The sequence below is a fragment of the Chiloscyllium plagiosum genome, unplaced genomic scaffold (assembly GCF_037043375.1).
Source record: "Chiloscyllium plagiosum isolate Xiang-an unplaced genomic scaffold, Cpla_swu_hap1 HiC_scaffold_6, whole genome shotgun sequence".
NCBI lineage: Eukaryota > Metazoa > Chordata > Chondrichthyes > Orectolobiformes > Hemiscylliidae > Chiloscyllium > Chiloscyllium plagiosum.
This window is the reverse complement of record NW_028270144.1, coordinates 74,241,220-74,261,292: the sequence shown is the minus strand read 5'-3', so window position 1 is coordinate 74,261,292 and position 20,073 is coordinate 74,241,220. Positions and strand designations below refer to the sequence as shown.

The 20,073-nt window shown below is 39.1% G+C and overlaps 1 protein-coding gene across 1 annotated transcript in view; it reads right to left on the bottom strand.

The window, feature by feature from the left end:
* Nucleotides 1–20,073, bottom strand: part of LOC122550661 (PC3-like endoprotease variant B) — an 889,929-nt gene that overhangs the window by 506,634 nt on the left and 363,222 nt on the right. Inside the window, exon 4 of the mRNA XM_043691743.2 lies at nt 17,073–17,190. Within this exon, the coding sequence (XP_043547678.1) occupies nt 17,073–17,190 (118 nt within the window). The remainder of the gene's footprint in view (nt 1–17,072; nt 17,191–20,073) is intronic.

The following is a 20,073-nucleotide window of genomic DNA, read 5'->3' as shown; positions in this document are numbered from 1 at the left end:
TTACAGGCTGGAGTTCGGAGACTAGTGGTGTTCCGCAGGTATCTGTACTGGGACTCTTCTGTTTGTGATAAATATAAATGGCTCAGAACAAAATTTAGATGAGTGGGCTAGTAAGTTTGTAGATGATACTAAGATTGGTGGAGTCATGGATTGTGTAGAAGGTTGGGAAAGGGAATTGTTGGATATAGATCAGTTGCAGATACGGCAGATGGAGTTTAATCCGGCTAAGTGTGAGGTACTGCACTTTGGAAGATCAAATGTTAAGTAAAAGTATACAGTTAATGGCAGGATCTTAAACAGCTTTGATGAATAGAGGAATCTTGGGCTTCCTGAAAGTGGTCACGCCAATAGACAGGGTGGTAAAGAAGGTATATGGCATGCTTGCCTTTACTGGTCAGGGAATTGAGTACAAGAGTCAGGATATCATGTTGCAACTTAATAAGACTTTGGTTAGGCCACACTTAGAGTATTGTATTCAGTTCTGCTCACCACATTACAGGAAGGATATGGATGCTTTGGAGAGAGTGCAGAAGAGGTTTACCAGGATGCTGCCTGGACTTGAGGGCATGAGCTATAAAGAGAGGCTAGAAAAACCCAGGCTGTTTTCTCTTGAGTGGTGGAAGATGAGGGGAGACTTGCCAGAATTCTATGTTATTATAAGATGCATAGATAGGTTTGATGGTCAGAATTGTTTTCCCAGAATTGAAATATCTAATACTAGGGGACATACATTTAAGGTAGTGCGTGGGTGGGGGGGGGAGTTCAAAAGAGGCATGAGGGTCATTTTTTTTTACGCAGTGAGTGATAAAAATCTGGAAAGCACTGCTGGGATGGTCTGGAGGCATATGGGTTAGGGGCATTTAAGGGACTTTTACATAACATATGAAAATGTAAGGGACGAAGGGGTGTGGACAAAGGGGAGGCAGAAGGGATTAGTTTCATTTGGTGTCATGTTCAGCACAACATCTACGGCTAAAGGGCCCGTTCCTGTGCTGTACTATTCTATGTTATATCGCAGGTGAAATCATTATGAATGTTATGACTTAAGAAATTATTACAAAGTTTTTCAACTGAGTTGACAATAGGAAATAATATAATGATATGCATAACTCCTCCATTATATATCTAACAATAACTGGTTGCTGAAAATAACATATATAATGTAGTATATCCATATTTATTTGCTGAGCTTGTAGTCTTGTATAATGTTTACAGCCCAAAACCAATGAAGGGAAATATTCTTTCTCAATTCAGTATTTCACCTCCACTGCCTTAGTATCATAGCTAGAAGATTCTGAAAAGAGAAGCCAGGACAGTGCTGAGACATTTAGCTGTGGAATGGGATTAATGATGGGTGGTAGTTGGGATGGGGGAGGTTTGGGAGGTTGGTGGCATTGTGGCTGGATTTAAGCAGAAAACATGTCTCTGTTGGTGGACTGGATGTCTGAAGACTACACTGCCAAATGTAGCAGAATTTTGGTAGCAGGAGTCTTGGCACATCACCTGCAGATTCTTCAACCTAATCAGCCCACAACTGAAACAAGAAAGCAGAGAGAATCTGCTTACATAATATATTTAATTACCTTTAAAAGTGCTCTTCCTACTGAAAAACAATTGGCAATTTCAGGTGTGTGTTGCTGTCAAGCTTGGAGTGAAATTTATAATTGTCCATTACTGGCTTTGGCTCTCTGCTCATTACAGCAGAGAAGTGAAAAAGCATGTTAAAATAGTTAATCATAGTGCTGCTTACGGAGGGTTTAATCCAACTCAATAACAGTGGGTGCACCCATGTGATTCCCAGGAGGCATATTAACACTTTCCCTTATGTTATTTTAGGGCAGATTAAAGACTCCATGTCCTATATCATAGGTAAAAAGAACAAGTTAGTTGAAGAGTCACCCGAAGCTGCATTGTATAAAACCCTATAGCCAGTTTCTCCTTGGTTGGGAGCCCTGTTTATCCAACCACCTACTCAGCAAGGGTCAGAGTGTAGCACAGCAGGATCTGAGATAGGAGAGAAAGAAGAAAAAAATGCCCTTATAACCACTGCTTTCAGATCTGAGTGTGCTTCTCAGCCAATGGATTTCTTTTCAAATGCAGTCACTGTTCTACTGTGTGCAAACATTGGCAACTACTTGTACTCAGCAAGCATCCGCAAACACCAAATGAGAAAAATGATGGTGTGTTTGAGGAATAAATATTGGTTTTGAATGGTGCAACATCTATTACATCCACCTGAACAGACATATAGGGCTTTGGTTTGAAATCTCAACTAAAAGTCACTTCCCTCGTTGCAGTGTACTCCAATCAATGTGGCATTTAAACATTGTTATTCAGAAATCTGTGTGTTAGCATCAGCCAAACTAAAAACTGAGAAATAATTTTGAAGGAATGAAAACATTTGCAATAACATTGATTTTTGTAAACCATCACCGTTGCATTTCATGCTCTCATTAAACCAGCAGCTTCTACGAATGAAACACTTAATTCAAATGATATGCCATTTCAGGTTTTAAAAATACAATCGAAAGAAGTACATTATTTCCTCTTGTTCTCTATCTATGATGTACATTGACGCAGAAATTATGCAATAAATGCATAGTGCTGACTACCAGAATAATAGTTCGTGGCATCTTCCATCTCTGCCAGTGTGTGGTTAAGAGCAAGAGTTAGTTGAAGTAATCTCCTGTCACCAATTCTCCCTTGTCCATTCTATGTCTAGGGCCTGACTAATAACTATTGGCAGAGGATCTACTACTAGACAGGTTTTAGTTTTACAGAAGAGGCATTTTTTTTGTTTAAAAATAATTTTGTTTATTGCATCACAGCACTAAGTATAACTAAATTACTCATTAGGAATAATCACTCGGACCCTCAGGAGCTGTACAGAATACATCTGGAACCTGCAAAGACTTGTGTAGAACACTTTGCCTCCATCCACAGACTGTGTGTGACATCACATAATTGATGGAGCTCAATGTAATATGAATATGGATTATCCCACAACCATGTGCTTATACAGGAGCTTTCCTCAACTGAAATTCACCTTAACTTGCCTACTACTTGGGTATTTTTGGCATTAAGCCCAGCATCAACCAAGAATTGCTTGTTATTGTACCATTCTATAACTCTATAAAAGGCATCAGGAAGAATCGGGAAGATTTAGAGGAATATCGGTCAAGTATTGGCACATGGGACTAGATTAATTTAGCATAGCTGGTCAGCATGGATGAGTTGGACCAAAGAACCTACTTCCATGCTGTAAAACTCTATGATTCTACTGTAGACCAGTTTATTATTTACATCACATGCTCTCTTACATAAATGTAGTAGAAATAAACCATCCAGTGGATAAGGAGCCTAACAAATTAATGAAATGTGAAATGGATAAATGAACATTGTTGATGATGTTGGCTAAAGTTCTTCTTTTGAATTATTGCTATTGACATCATTTATTTCCCAGAATAGATGTTATAAAACATCTTTCTGACACATTATAAGCCAGTGGAGAAAGAAAGAAGTCACTAATCTCTCACTCTTGTGATATAATATTGAGAACTTGCCGAAACCTTGATTATACAATATAATTATAACAACAGAGAAAACAAAAACCCAAGGTGCTTCAAAGAGATGAAAGGGATGAGCATTCCTTGTGTTATTACAAGAAGCATTCTAAATAATTTTCAAAGAGGTACTGTTAAAGATGTGTTTTAAACATGGTTCAACCCTGCTTGTCCTATTTGTTATAATCATCATACTCCTTTGCACTTCTTAGAGAATCAGAATCCCTTTTGTAAAGGATTTAACAGAAATTATTTTAATTTTGCTCTCTAACATAGAAAAGTTGGAATTTAAATCATGATGAACCCTCATTTCCATGTCAAGGGAGGGATACTGTCATAGGAACACAGCATGCTGTAAAACAGCACTTCCTCTGACTCATCATGGTGTTGCAGAGGAATCAGTAATTTAATTGCATTGCACATGAACAGCTAAGACCAAGTCCACTATTCAGTTTATATGGATTAGAAAGTAATGGGATTCCTCGACACAGTGGAGGTAAATACAGGGAGAGAGAAAGAGAAAGAAAAGACAAGGGACTGAGTAAGGAGTTGTGGGAGAGCAGAAGTAGGGAGTGAAGGAAAAGAGAATGTGGTACTGAGCTAGGACACACTTCCTCGATTTATGCCTAGTCGGGGTTTAGATTAGATTACTTACAGTGTGGAAACAGGCCCTTCGGCCCAACAAGTCTACACCGCCCTGCCGAAGCGCAACCCAACCATACCCCTACATTTACCCCTTACCTAACACGACGGGCAATTTAGCATGGCCAATTCACCTGACCTGCACATCTTTGGACTGTGAGAAGAAACCGGAGCACCTGGAGGAAACCCACACAGACACGGGGAGAACGTGCAAACTCCACACAGCCCGGGTCTCTGGCGCTGTGAGGCAGCAGTGCTAACCACTGTGCCACCGTGCCGCCCTCAGTTTCTGGCTGATCAAAATGCACAGTGGACAGCCTATTATTCCAATCTGAAAACTTTCAGTCAAAGGGTAATTGTTAATCAAGTGTCATGTTAATCCATTTACCCCTTGCCTAAAGTTAAGGGTTTTTGGTGCACAGGAGGTTTGGATCCATGAGACTCTCACTGCTGTCAGTGTGAAGGCGGTGTTCTGGGAAACTCAAATTGTAACATATATATACACTAAGTCATTACACAGAAATGAGAATGTCATCTCTCAAATGAAAATATGCTGGAAAGCTTGTAAAGCATTCAACTACTCAATACCCTGCAAGTACATTCACCTGCAGAAGGTGCATGCAGAAGCAGAGGGTTGTAGTGGGTAGGAGGAATTAGCATGTTCCACAACTAAATTATCAAATCACAACCTACGGACACGTTCTACTCTGTTCTGAATATGGAATGAGCATTTTCAGGACAAACACGAAATGTTCAAAACCATTTTCTCTTGAAGATGTACAATTGGAGTACTGTGTACAGTTCTGGTCACTCTGCTATAGAAAAGATGTTATTAAAGTGGAAAGGGTATAAAAAAGTTTTACAAGGAGGGTTTGAGTTATAAGGAGAGGCTGGGTTTTTTTTGCTGGTGTGTTGGAGGCTGAGGGGTGAGTATGTAGAGGTTTATAACACCAAGATGAATAGCAAAGGTCTTTTCCCCAGGGTAGGGGAGTCCAAAACTAGAGGGCATAGGTTTAAGGTGAGAGAGGAAAGATTTCAAAGGGACCTGAAGGGCAACGTTTTTCACACAGCGGGTGATGCTTCTATGCAATGAGCTGCCAGACGAAGTGGTAGTGGCGAGTACAACTACAACATTGAAAAGACATTTGGAGTGGATATGGATTGGAAATGTTTAGAGGGATATGGGCCAAAAACAGGCAAATTGGACTAGTTCAGTTTCCTTGAACAAGTTTGGCCGAAAGGTTTCCATGCTGTATGATTCTATGATTCTGAGATCTAAATTACAAGGAACAAAATTCCTCTCATTGCTATGTTAGAGACATATTAAATGTGTTTGTCGAAACTTCTACTATGTAGTATTTCTAAAACAGTTAAGAAATTTGAAAAGCATGCAATGATTTTGCTTCTAATATGTTGAATGGAAATCTCCATCTGTTATCAATTCTCGATCAGGCACTTACCAGAAAGAGTATTACTTAGTACTCCCTAACAATTTCTGCAGCATGTATAGTTGTTGGTTTGTTCCATTCCATTCGCAAAACTAGTACATCATTGCATATGGTGTTTATGTATTTTTCTTGTATGTTTGCTACATATAACTATTCCCATCATACTAACCATTTTCCAAGACCACCAACTGGATTATCTACTTAATTTATCTGGTTCGGGTTGGTCAACTTTTCAACATTAGGCTGACCAGCTGTGGTACACCAACTGAACATCACAATGCAGTTTTCCAGATTGAATTTACCAATACTGAGCCATTCTGGCTCACAGAAAAGAATCAGCAAGTGGTGGTGGGTGGAAAATGGCAGTGGCCCAGATTATGTTTTGGTGCCTGAAATAGCATGCCTGCTCCTTATCTCACAAAAATATCAAACCTGTCCTTGCAGTGCCTCTTCACATCCAGACCTGCAGAAACATTGGAGTAAGCGCAATGCACAAACCATTAAAAACTAAAATGGCAATTGAATACTTAAAGCCCTGATTTGAATATTGAAATAGCTCTGTTTCTGCATACAGGTGGACTCTTCAGGCACCCTGTGGTGGGCCTCTTTGAAAATGATGCTGTAGGTCATTATGAGGTTAACTGGGAAGGAAGGCTGCAGAACCCATCAAAGGCCATTACTACTCCATTGACACTAGGTGATAAAAGTTAAAAATCAACTCAGAGGTGAGAAAACCATTCTAAAAAACAAAAAGTCAAATAAAACCGTCAATTCTTCAAGTGGTGTGTTGACCACTGACATTAATTGCATTGAAATGTTATTCTTTGCATTTACAGAGCTTTAGTCTTCTTATTCATTGTTCCTTTCTCTCATTTTGTTTTCCTTTTATCAGCTTGCTCTGCTTCTGTGATTTTCACACTTCAGTAAAGACACAATGTTTCTTGGTTCTTCTTGTCAAACATTAACAAACGTGGCTGTAGATTCTTGGGGATGAGGTAACAGACTTCAAACATGATCATTAAACTTGGCAAAATACTTTCGCACTACATGAGAGGAATGCAAGCTGCATCAAAATCCAAATTGTTGGCTCCCAGTCAAAAGTTTGAAAGCTGCACAGCGGAACACATTTATCAGCTCTGAAGACAAAGCTGACTCTGCGAGGACTCTGTGGATAACTGGCCACTGGAGAATCAGATTCTTACTTAAAGATCCAAACCAAGGTAAATGTGTCTGAAGCCTGATTGAATTTATTTTGGGGCCTAAAGTATTGAGAGTGACTCAGATGTTAGCATATTATAATCCTATTTTCAGTCATGTTTTATGCATTGCAACACTGATACTTTTACTACTTCACCATAAATCAGAAAAGGGAAATTTCTGCCACCTAAAAGGATGTTGTTGCTATAGTGTGCACATGTCTTGAGTCTATACACAACGCTGATTGACAATACGATGAGGTCATCCCATAGGTGACTGCATCAAGCTTCTGGTGTTTAGTTTTACATTCAGTTCAGATTAAGAAAACGGGTCACCTACTTCCAGTGAATACCGGTCTTCGTAGGCTGGTTATTGAGAAAAAAGTCTCTCAAATTTTACAATGGTAAGGTTTCTTATATGCCATGTGTTTAATTATCACTGTAAATTAATAATTATCCAGTATGATAATGTAAGTGCTACAAATGTTTGATTAATACATCTGACAACGAGCCACATTAGACTCGAAGTATTAACTCTGTTCCTTTCTTCATAGATGCTGTCTGATCTGTTGAGTTCCTCCAGAATGTTTTCTTCTTATTTCAGATTTTCAGCATCTGCAGTGCTTTGCTTTTATCGTAAATTTTTGTCTGGTCCTTCTTTCTTCTCTCTTGTTCCCTCTTTTATATTCACACAAATATTACTTTGGAACTTGACAAAGAAAACAAATGTGAATTTATATAGCATCTTCCACAACCACAACAAATTGTGTCATTTTGAAGATGAGGAACTGTGATGTCGTCACTGGACTAGTAATCCATAGATCCAGGACAATGCTTTGGGGGCACTGGTTCACTCACATCACAGCAGCTAGTAGAATTTAAATTCAATTAGTTTTTCAAAGTCTAGAATCCCAAGAATGTTGACCATGAACCTATGGTCAATTACTGTAGATACTTAAGCAAGGAAGACTTGCATCATGGTTATGGCTGTAAAGTTATACATCTGCAATGTGTTCACTGCTCTTAAACAACAGTTAGGAGATGGTAAGAAATGCTTGCCTTGTCAGTGATGCCCAAAACACAAACAAATGGAGAAGTGTCACAAAATAGGAATCTTGATTGCCAATTTGTTCACGGAAAGCACAATATGCCTTTCTTTTAAAATAAATTGTGTTTATTTTCTTTTAGTTTGGTCTGGTTCTTTGAGACCCTGTGGTCTATTTTAAATAAAACATCGAGATCCAAACCAATTTCATTTTAATTGATCAGCAACCATTTCTAAAAGCCTCTTTCTTGTTTCCAGCAAAGCCTAATACTTAAGAGGACTGATCTGACAATTTACATACTGTAATCAAACTGATCTCCTTCATGATGGCAGCAGAGTGCTTGTACCCAGTTGAGGTAATACAGTTCTGAGAAATTGAAGGTTATTAAAAACATTATAAATGTTTGCATTGTTGCAAGATTACAGTCTGCTTCAACACAGACATGCTGCAGCAACCAACGAGGCAAACTGCAATAAACCATTGGGTCTAAGAATGGCCACTTACTCTTCAGTGCAGAAACATGGCTGCATTATGTAAATTAGACAGGGCAGCAGATTCCTTTTTTAAACTATGTAATAACAGGGAAATTAGTAAATCATATGATTTCTGTGAAAGAAATTGTATTTAATAAACCAGTTAGTTTTTTTGAGGGTGTAACTAGCGGAGTAGACAAGACAAAAACCATCATTTGTGGCATATTTGGATTTTCAAAAACAAAAATTCCAAATTTGCCACAAGAAAGGATGCTGTATAATATTAGGGTTCAGCGAATTAGTTATATAAGAATTGAGGATTGACTTACATACTGAGAAATATCGGTAAAATATAAGTTGGCAGGCTGTAATCAATGGCTTACCACAAGGATCAATAACTTGGACTCAGTTATTTACAATCTATATCAAGATGAGGGAATCAAGTATACGTAATCCAGGTTTGCTGATGATACAAAGTTAGGTGGGAATGTAAGGTATGATGGGGACAGATAACTAGGCAAGGACATGATAACAAGTACACGTAGATGGAACATGAAGCGTGAAGTTCTTGACTTGGTAAGAAAAAAAAATCGCTAAAGCAGATTTTTTTGTTAAATGAAAACGTGGGAAATGTCTACATTTGCCTTAGAAGGATTACAATATAGGTTCACCAAATGCTCAATTCAAAACAGAGTTTGATCGATTTTTGGATGCTGAGAATATGAAGGAAAATGTGGATATTTTCAGAAGGTGAAGTTAAGGTACAAGTTCAGCCATGACCCTTAGTAAAAGATGGAACAAGCTTGGAGGTTTGAAATGGTGTACTCTTACTTCTGTTTCTCATGTTCTCAAGTTAAAATATTGATTAGTTAGTCTTCTCTGTGTTTTTTAAAGCCTCCATTAAAATACAAATGTACAGCACAAAACAGATGTTTTGGTCCAACTCATCCATGTTGACCAGATATCCTAAATTAATCTAGTTCCATTTGCCAACATTTGGCCCATATCCCTCTAAACCCCTCCTATTCATATACCCATCCAGATGGCTTTCAAATGTGAATTGTGCCTACCTCCACTACTTCCTCTGGCAGCTCATTCCATGCATGCATGAAAAAGTTACTCCTTAGGTCCCTTTTAAATCTTTCCCCTCTGACCTTATACCTATATCCTCTAGTTTTGGACTCCCTGACCCTGGGAAAAAGACCTTGGCTATTTATTCTATCTATGCCCCTCGTGACTTTCTATGTGGTGATCTCTCAGCCTCTGAAGCTCCAGGGAAAATACCCCAGTCTATTCAGCCTGTCCCTTTAGTTCAAACCCCCCCACCCCCAACCCTGGCAACACTCATGTAAGTCTTTTCTGAACCCTTTCATGTTTCACAATATCTTTCATAAAACAGGGAGGGCGATAATGCTTCTATAAGTTACTGGATGATGTTGTTTTAAAATGAAGAGCAAAATAAATACATTAAAACAGACAGGTCATTGGGGAGTCTGGATTAACCACAGCATTAAAAATACTGCAAGAGACAAATAAGTCCCAGAAAAAAATAATCAGCTGTACATCCCGAGAATATTCAGTAGAGCTTTAGTTAAGGCACTCACATCACAGTTCAGTGACTGTGGTTTCTAGACCTGGCTGACAAGAGACTTTCCATTATGTGCGATATGAGCTTTGCCAGAAACCAGCTGGATTGCTTTGTGGGAGATCCCACCTCAAGGAAGAGTGCTATTTGACTTGTATACTGTGGAAAGAGGCTCGACCCGAACAAGATGCAGGACATCACAGGCATGTGTAGCTCTTTCCCCACCCTCTCGATCACTAGTTATCCAGAAAGTGAATTTTCATCAGTTTTACAGCAATGCTCAAAATCTAACTGAAGTGTACATTAGTTGTAAAAATTAAATGTTGTATTTTACTGAATGAGACAATAGTTTATTGATCAGAACAAAAGGAAAGGAGTTGGCCATTTAGGCCTTCAAGCTTGTTCCACCATTGAATAAGATTATGGCTGGTCTGTTTGTGGCTTTAACTCCATTTTCTTCTCTATCCCCCACACCCCTAAACTCTGTGTTGATCAAGAATCTGTCTAACTCAGACATCAATCTATTCAATGATCCATAGAGTCAAAGAGTTGTACAGCACGGAAACAGACCCTTCGGTCCGACTGGTCCGTGCTGACCAGGTATCTTAAATTAATCTAGTCCCATTTGCCAGCATTTGACTCACATCCCTCTAAACCCTTCCAATTCATATACTCAACCAGGTACCTTTTAAATGTCGTAATTCTACCAGACGCCACCACTTCCTCTGCTAGCTCATTCTATACATGCACCACCCTCTATGTGTAAAAGTTGCCCTTGGCTTCTATGATCTTGTGCAGGACTTCCACTTCTTTAATACTAAATTAATGTATTTCCCAGCCTCCAATCACCTCTGTGAAAGAGCATTCATAGGCTAGCAATGCTGTAAAAAAAGACTTTCCTTCTCATCCCATCTTAAATGACCAAAGCCTCATTGTTAATTTGCACCCTCTAGTTCTAGGTATCCCCCATGAGAGAAAACATCATCCCAGCATTTACTGTGTTAAGCCCCATCGAGGTATTAGAAGTTGCAGTAAGATTGTTTCTCATCTTTGTAAATTCCAATGAGTATAGGGCTAACTGAGGAGAATATATTTATATTAAGTTAGACAAACTAGGTCGAAGAGTATAAATCAACACACTGTAACCACAAGGAATGAACTCCTGATATTATGTTTAAAGATTAAAAATATAGCTGACTTTCTAAAATTCTGGTGAAAAGGCACTGGTTACAATTTGTAATTCCAGACACTATAGAAAATGGAAGAACAAAGGTTTTGACACAAGCCCAGGAATTACTTGATATTCACTGAAGACACATTCAAGATGATGATCACTGAGTAAAAATGGACAGACATCAACTGCCCCTAAGAATTTGCAAGTCCATCAAGTACAATGTGAAACTGGAACCAGATCAATGTTACCATTACTGCACAATTGAAAAACTGGAACAGAGACTAGGTTTAAAAATATAAGATAGAGTCATATAGCACAGAAACATACTCTTTGGTCCAACTAGTCCATGCTGACATGTTTCCATAATAAACTAGTCCCACCTGCCCACACTTGGCCAGTATCCCGCCATACCATTCCTATTCACCAACCTGTCCAAATTTGTTTTAAATGTGACAAGTGTACCTGCATCCACCACTTTCTCTGGCAGTTCATTCCATGTACAAACCATTCTGTACAGAAATATTGCCCCAATGTCTTTTTAAAATCTTCCTCCTCTCACCTTAAAAATGTGCTCCCGAGTTTTGAACTCCCCTACTCTAAGGTAAAGACACTTGCCATTCACTTTATCTATGTCTCTCATGATTTTATAAAACCTCTATAAGGCCACCCCTAAACCTCCTATGCTCCAGTGGAAAAAGTCCCAATCTGTTTTTAATCATGTTGTTCTGCTATAACATGGATTTTGTTAACACAAATTCGCTGTAACGTGATTGACGATTTGGGGATACTGTTTCGAAAGCGCAAACTTTTAAAATGTGTTGGCAGTAACACAATTACATTGCCAACTCTTGAAGCGCTGCATAACAGATTTTTCTGTCATGCAGAGTTGCACAAGAACGCAACCATTGCGTTATAGAAGAAATACCTATACCTGAAACCCTGCATTCCTGGAGAGATCATGATAAGTCTTTTCTGAATTCTCTCCAGTTTAATAATATCCTTCTATAATTGGGTAATTAGAATTGCATACAGTTCTTCAAGGAGGTCTCACCAATGACCTGTACAACCTCAATATATTCAAAGTATTGAGTAATGAAGGCAAGTGTGCAAAATGCTTTTCTAAGCACCATCTACCTGTTACACAAATTTCAAAGAAATATGTACCTGAATCCCTTGGTCTCTTTATTCTACAACACTACCCAGGACTCTACCATTAATTGTATAAGACCTCTCCTTGTAAGTACTACCAAAATGAAAAACCTCGCATTTACCCAAAATAAACTGCATTTACCACTCGGCGAAAGTGAGGACTGCAGATGCTGGAGATCTTCATCAGGAATTCCAAAATTGATTGCATAGTGGACAGTGAAGGAATTCCTGATGAAAGGCTTCTGCCCGAAATGTCGATTTTCCTGTTCCTCGGATGCTGCCTGACCTGCTGTGCTTTTCCAGCAGCACTCCAATCTTGAGTCCATTTACCAATCCTCAGCCCATTGACCCAATTGATCAAAATCTCTTTGTATTTTTAGATTATCACCTTCACTGTCCACTATACAATCAATTTTGGTGTCAACTGCAAATTACTAACCAAGCTTCCTTCATTCTCATCCAAATAATTTATATAAATGACAAACAAAAGTGGATCCAATACCTGCGGATCACTGCTGGTCACAAGCCTCCAGTCTGAAAAACAAGCTTCCACCGCCACCATTTGTCTCCTACTGTCAAGCCAATTTTGTATCCAATTAGCCAGCTGACCCTTAATTCCATGTGATCTAACTTTACTAATTGGTCTACCATGTAAACAATGTCTACTGCTCTGCCCTTTACAGTCTTTTTGGTGACTTCATTAAAAAAAATCTCAAATCAAGTTTGAGAGACATGATTTCCCTCGCACAAAACCATGCTGACTATCCCTAATCAATCCTTGCCCCTCCAAATGAATGTAAATCCTATCTTTCAGAAACACCTTCAACAACTTACCCATCGCTGATGTCAGACTCACAGGTCAATAGTTTCCAGGCTTCTCCTTCCAGTCTTTCTTAAACAATGGTTCAAGATTAGCCACCTTCCCGTTCTCCACTACTTTACCCATGGTTATAGATTATACAAGTATTTCTGCTAGGGCCACGCAACTTCTTGTCTAGCCTCCCACAATGCCCTGAGACACACTTGATCAGATCTTGGAGATTTATTGACCTTTATTGTTTTCTAAGACCTCCATCATTACTACTTCCGTAATGCGAACTGTTTTCAAAATAACAATATTTATTTTACAGAGTTCTCTAGCCTCCATTTTTTTCTCAACAGTAAAAACTGATGCAAAATATTCATTTAATACCTCTTCCATCTCCTGAGATTCATTACAAAGACAACCTCATTGATTTTTATGGGGTTCTACTCAATCTAGTTACTCTCTTGCACTTAATGTACCCCTAGAATCATTTTGGATTATCTTTAATTTTATTTGCCAAGGCTATCACATATTTCCACTTTGACTTTCTGAGTTCCTTCTTAAGGATGCCTTACACTCTTTATACTCTTCAAGAGATTCAGTTGATCCCAGGTGTCGATCTCTAATATAGGATTCATTTTTATTCTTAACTAGAACCTCAATATCTTTATTCATCCATTGTTCCCTAGTCTTAGCAGCCTAGCCTTTCACTCTAACAGGAGCATAATGCCTCTGAACTCTCGATATCACACTTTTGAAGGCCTCCGACTTGTCAGTCGTCCTTTTACCTGTGAATAATCCACACCAATCAACTTTTGAAAGTTCTTATTTCATATCCTTTACATTTGCCTTAGTCCAGTTAAGAACTTTAACTTTTATGGACGATTTATCCTTTTTGCTATTTTAATAGCAAACTAATAATATTATGATCAGTAGTCCCAAACTGTTTCCCTACTAATACTTTAGTCACTTGCCCTGCCTTATTTCCCAAGAGAAGGTTAAGATTTGCTCCTTCTCAAGTAGGAATATTTACATATTGGTAAGGAAAATTTTCATGAACACATTTAACAAATTCTTCACAACCTGAACCTTTAATACTTAAAACTTTTAATTTTCCAAGTCAATTCTTCGAATCATAGTCATAGAAATGTACAGCATGGAAACAGACCCTTCGGTCCAACCCTCAGAAATATCTTGATTAATTACAGCAGTAACGTTTTCCTTAATAAAAATGCCACTCCTGTTCTTCTCCTGCTTCTCTTTCTATTCATTCCTTAGCATCTAAAATCTGGACCAATGAGCTGCCAGTCCTCTCCTTTCCTCAGCAAAGTTTTTGTATTGCCTATGACGTCCCAGTCCCATGTTCCCAAACATGCATTGAGCTCATCAGCCTTACCTGTAAGATCTCATACATTGAAATAAGTGCAGCTTATTTCTTCAGAGTTACTTCATTCTCTGTCTTGCTCTTGTCTGTGTTTTCTAATTAACTTGCTGTTTTCTGATACAGAACTATCCTTACCTGTCTTTCTATTTAATTAACTGTTAATTAGAAGCTCCCCCCCTACCCCCACCCATAAAGGTTTGCAGGCTCCCGAAATAGAATTAGAAAGTCTACCACCTCTCCCCCCCCCCCACAACCAAACACCCCCTGTCCAGCAACCCCAACCCCCTCGCCCCACCTTCCTCCATCCTTCCCTCCTCCCTGCCAGGATATCAGTCCCTTTCCAGTTCAGATGAAACCCATCCTCTTTGAACAAGTCTCTTCTGTCCCAAGAAATCTCTTCAGCCATCAATTTATTTCCTTTATCCTTTTATTCCTTCTCGCATTAAAACATGGTACCAGGTGCAAACCAGAGATTACTACATTTGATGCTCTGTTTTTTAACCTTCTACTGAACCATTTATATTCATTCTGCAAAGTTTTAACCTTTTCCCTAACTATGTCATTCCTACCAATGTGTCCAATGACTTCAGGCTTCTCACTCGCCCCCTTTGGCAATTATGCCTCAAACATCCTTAACCCTGGCACCAGGAAAGCAATATACTCTCCAGGATTTACGTTACTGCCATAGAATCTCCTGTCTGTGCTCCTGTACAGGACAGTCCCCTGTAACAATGATTCTTTTCAATCTTGACAAACCCCATTTAAAAGAAGATTCATTTTTAGTGCCGAAGATCTGACTACCAGTTCTATTTTCCTCTGAAAGACTCTCTCTTTCAAAAGTACCCAAAACAGAGTATCTCTTTGAGAGAGGAATAGCCAAAGGAGACTTCTGAACTACCTTTTCACCTTGCTTGACAGTCACCCATCTATCTGACTGATCCTGCTGTGTAATCACTTCTCTAAATCTACTAGTCATCACACTCTGTGTCTCTTGTATGCCCTCAGTGACATCAAGCCGAAGAAGCAGCTCTCAATAGCACATTATATGTAAAAATGAACTACCATTCCTTAATATTAAGCATGCAAAAAAAGGAAAAAAACATGAATATTAAACTGAAATCAAATACATAGCTGAACAAATGAAAAAATGACTCTTCTTCAAATGATCCAACACTCAGCTTTCAATCTCCAGCCAATAAAAAACATTCGATAGTCAAGAATTCAGCAGGCAAAGTAGAGTACACCAACATTGTCATTGGCTTCATTAGCAAGTGCATAGAGGACTGTGTGTCAAGATGTCAATTTGTGTGTTCCTCAATTGGAAACCTTGACAGAAACAGGAAATCCACTGCCTACTAAATATAGTATTCAATTCAGATGACCTAGACCAGTACAGAAAATCCAGATATGACCTCCACAAAGCCATCAGAGACGCCAAGGGGCAGTACCAGACCTAGTTAGAGGCCCAAACCAACCATTCAGACACCCGCCCACCTATGGCAAGGCCTACACAGAAAGGAGATGGAATGTTTGGTGTCCTGGCGAAATGATAACAACATCTAGCTTGATGTCAGCAAAACAAAAGAACCGATCATTAGCGCTCCTACCTATATCAATGGAGCTGAGGTGGAACCAATCAAGAACATCAAGTGCCTAGGAGTGACAATGACCAACAATCAGTCCTGGACCTCCCACATAGACATGATGGTCAAGCAGGCACAACAACGCCTCGTCTTCCTCAGGCGGCATAGGAAATTCGGCATGTCCATAAAGGACCCTTACCAACTTTTACAGATGCAACACAGAAAGCATACTGTCTGGGTGCATAATGGCCTAGTACAGCAATGGCTCTGCCCACAACCGTAAGAAACTACAGAAAGTTGTGTGCCCAGCCCAGACTATCATGGAAGCCAATCTCCCATCCATGGACTCCATTTACACTTCTCATTACTCCGGAAAGGCTGACAATATCATCAAAGACCCCTCCCACCCCGGTAATGCTCCCTTCCAACCACTTTCATCAGACAGAAGCTTGAATACATATTCAAGCACATTCAAGAATAACGTCTTCACTGCCATTACTAGACTGCTGAATGGACCTCTCTAACTTCAAATAATGTTGATCTTGCTTTGCGCACCTCCTGTGCAGCTGTAAACTTGTATATTTTGCTCAGTATAAACATCCTATGATCTGTATGTCCTTCTTTGCTACAATCTACCTGTACTGCTTGCAAAGCCAAGCTTTTCACTGTATTTAGGTACATGTGACTACAATAAATCAAATCAAAACACTCTCTCCAGAGCCATCCACGTGTAGCCTTCACCACAAGCTCTGTATGTAAATAAACAATCTCTCCTCCTTCACTTATACTTCTTACATAATTTTTTTTCTGTCAAAATAAAAATAAATTGCTCTGCAGATCAAAACTCGACAAACACAAATTCTGTTGGAAAAAGAAACTCCGTTGGCAAAGAGAAGTCTCTCCTTCTTCGCATTGTTTTGGTGTTTTTGTTTTTTAGACATACATGTAATGATCCATTATGACTATTATGACATCAAATTCTCTTACCCCATATGATTTAAGAGTTTGGGTATTTATTACTTACCTAGTGTTTCAAAGAATGAGCTGATACTATACTCTTTGGAAAGGAACGGAAGATCAGGCAAAAGAGCTTTGTCTCTTTTTTCCACTTCATGAATATCTTGTTGTTCAGCCCATTTGACCTAGATGAAAAAATTAGTGCATAAAATTAGGATAATGTATAAAACACATTAATTTTATTGTTTATGATTAATTTGGGAGTAATTTGCTATTAAACAAGAACACACTTAACATCTCCCACCCTTTTATTTCATACATTTAACCACATTTCACATTTTAAATCAAATGAAAATCTACAATAAATTTGTAAGCTGCACATTTTTACTATGGCACAGTATATCAGTGGTAAATAATCAGATACCTGTCCACCAATCAAATTACTGTGTTTTGTGAGCTGAAATACCTTTTGTTACCTTTGAGAGCAGCCAACCTTCAACCATTGTCACAGAGCCCTCTAGTGATGTCACATGGAATTTGTTCTAAACAATAGCTTCTGAAATAACCACCAATATTAATGGCACATCAAGAGAAATATATCTCTTAATGCTAATTTCAATAACGTTATAATATTTTCCATTTTCTTTAAATGAATGGGCCTTTTTATTACACATCCAAAACACATTTTAACTATTTTGTGTTTTGTTTTATATATTTATAAAGCTCATGTTTTGCTCCCTGCCATTATATTGTGTAGTACTGTGGTACAGAACTGCTGACTCTGCAGCCACTAGACAGTTTTATTAAATCTTGTATAAAGAAACAATGATGTGATCCAATGTATAGGTGACATCTTGGGCCCAGCTTTGCGATGTTTACTGGATCCCATATCAAGTTAAAATAATGACCAGTGCCAGCCTACCTTGAATTAAATGGCTTTCATGCATCAAAACAGTGGAAATGATGTGTTACCAAACAAATATTTAATCTGGATTACAATATAGTTGCCACATGGTGCTTTTAACATGCCTGGCTAACTAAATGAATAAGGGGTACAAACAAAAATGGGGTCCACGTATTGTTTATTTCATTAAGCATCTATCAGATTCTTTGTTTAAATATTTTTCATCTCACTATTCGGAGTCCTAAGTTACAAAACAGAAGTGCAACTTTAACTTTTCCTTTACGAGTGACATTGAAACTGTAGGAACATAATGCTTGAAATATGCAATTTCTAAGTGTACTATTTGGTTAGCAGGTCATTAGTTGTGTGGAATCAGCCATTCTCTAAATTTTCATTAAGAGAAATGTTATTCGCATTGTTGTCTTTTCCATGCTACAGAACATTACAGGCAGAAATGTAAGAAATAGCTCTACTTAATCACTGCCATTTATTTTCTTTTCATTCAATGTTATTTTATTTCCACACATTCTATTCTTATTTGATTATTTGTTGTTTAACGTACATTCAGAACTCAAACTGGAGTGTTTCTTTATATAAAATAATATCAATGGATGAGGCCATTGCTGCCTGGCTCAGCATTTATTGCCCATCTCTTGTTGTTCATGAGAAAGTGGTGGTAAGCAGCTTTCTTGAACCACTTCAGTCCAGCTGGTTGAGGTAGAACAACAATGTTATTCAGGAGGGAGATCCCAGATTTTGGTCCAATGAAAGTGAAGGAACAACAATATATTTTGAATCAGGATTGCTGCTTGACTGGATCTATGGCAGGTGGTGAGGGGAAAATGAACTTGACCTCATCCTTATCAATCTGCAGGCTGCAGATCCATCTGACCATGACAGCATCAGTAAGAGTGACCATGGCACAGTATTTGTGGAGATGAAGTCCCAGGTTCACAATGAGAATGCCCTCCAACATGTTGTGGGATAGATTTCAAATTCAATTCAAGACATCGATGTGGCACTGTGGATCATCAATACCAGCAGAATAGTACTTGAACACAATCTGCCAGGGGATCAACCCTGGTTCAATGGAGAGCAAAGGAGGACGAGCCAGGAGCAGCACCAAGCAGACCTAAAAATGAGGAGTTAATGGAGTGAAACTACCAAACAGGGCCAGAAGTCACCAGCAAGACCAATAGATGTTGAACTATAACCTGGTGTTGTGTGACTTCTGACCTTGCCCACCCAATCTAATGCCAGCATCTCCATATCATAGCTACCCAACAGGACAATCTGCATGCCAAACAGCATAAGCAAGTGACAGTCAGAGCTAAGTGATCCCACAACCAATGGATCAGATCTACAGTCTGCAGTCTTGCCACATCCAATTGTGAATGATGGTGGACAATTAAACAACTGAGTGGTGAAAAAGGCACCACAAATATCCCCATCCTCAATGATGGAATAGCCCAAAACAGCAGTGCAAAAGACAACATTGAAGCATTCACAGAAATCTTCAGCCAGAAATGCCAAGTGGATGATCCACCTCGGCCTCCTCCAGTGATCCCTAGCAGCACAGTGATCAGTCTTCAGCCAATTCAATTCAATCCATGTGATTAAAAAAAAAAGATTGTAGGCATTGGATAGTGAAAAGGCTAAGGACGCTGATAACATTCCAGCAATAGTCTTGAAGAATTGTACTCCAAATTTTGCAGCTTCCCCAGCCAAGCTCTTCCAGTACAGTTACAGCACTGGCGTTTACGCAACAATGTGGAAAATTACCCAAGCAGGTTCTGTAAATAAAAGGAGGACCAATCCAACTCAGTCAATCACTGCCCCATCAGTGTACTCTCTATCATCAGTAAAGTGATGGAAGGTGTCATCAACAGTGTTGTCAAGCAGCACCTGCCCAGCAATAACCTGCTCAGTGATGCCCAGTTTGGGCTCCACCAGGGCCACTCAGCTCCTGACCTCATTACAGCCTTGGTTCAAGTATGGACAAAAGAGCTGAATTTCAGAGGGGAGGGGAGAGTGACAGCCCTTGACATCAAGGCCACATTCAACAGAGTGTGACATCAAGGAACCCTGGCAAAACTGGATTCAATGGGTTGAAAAGCATGGTGCAGGAAAAGCACAGCAGGTCAGGCAGCATCCGAAGGGCAGG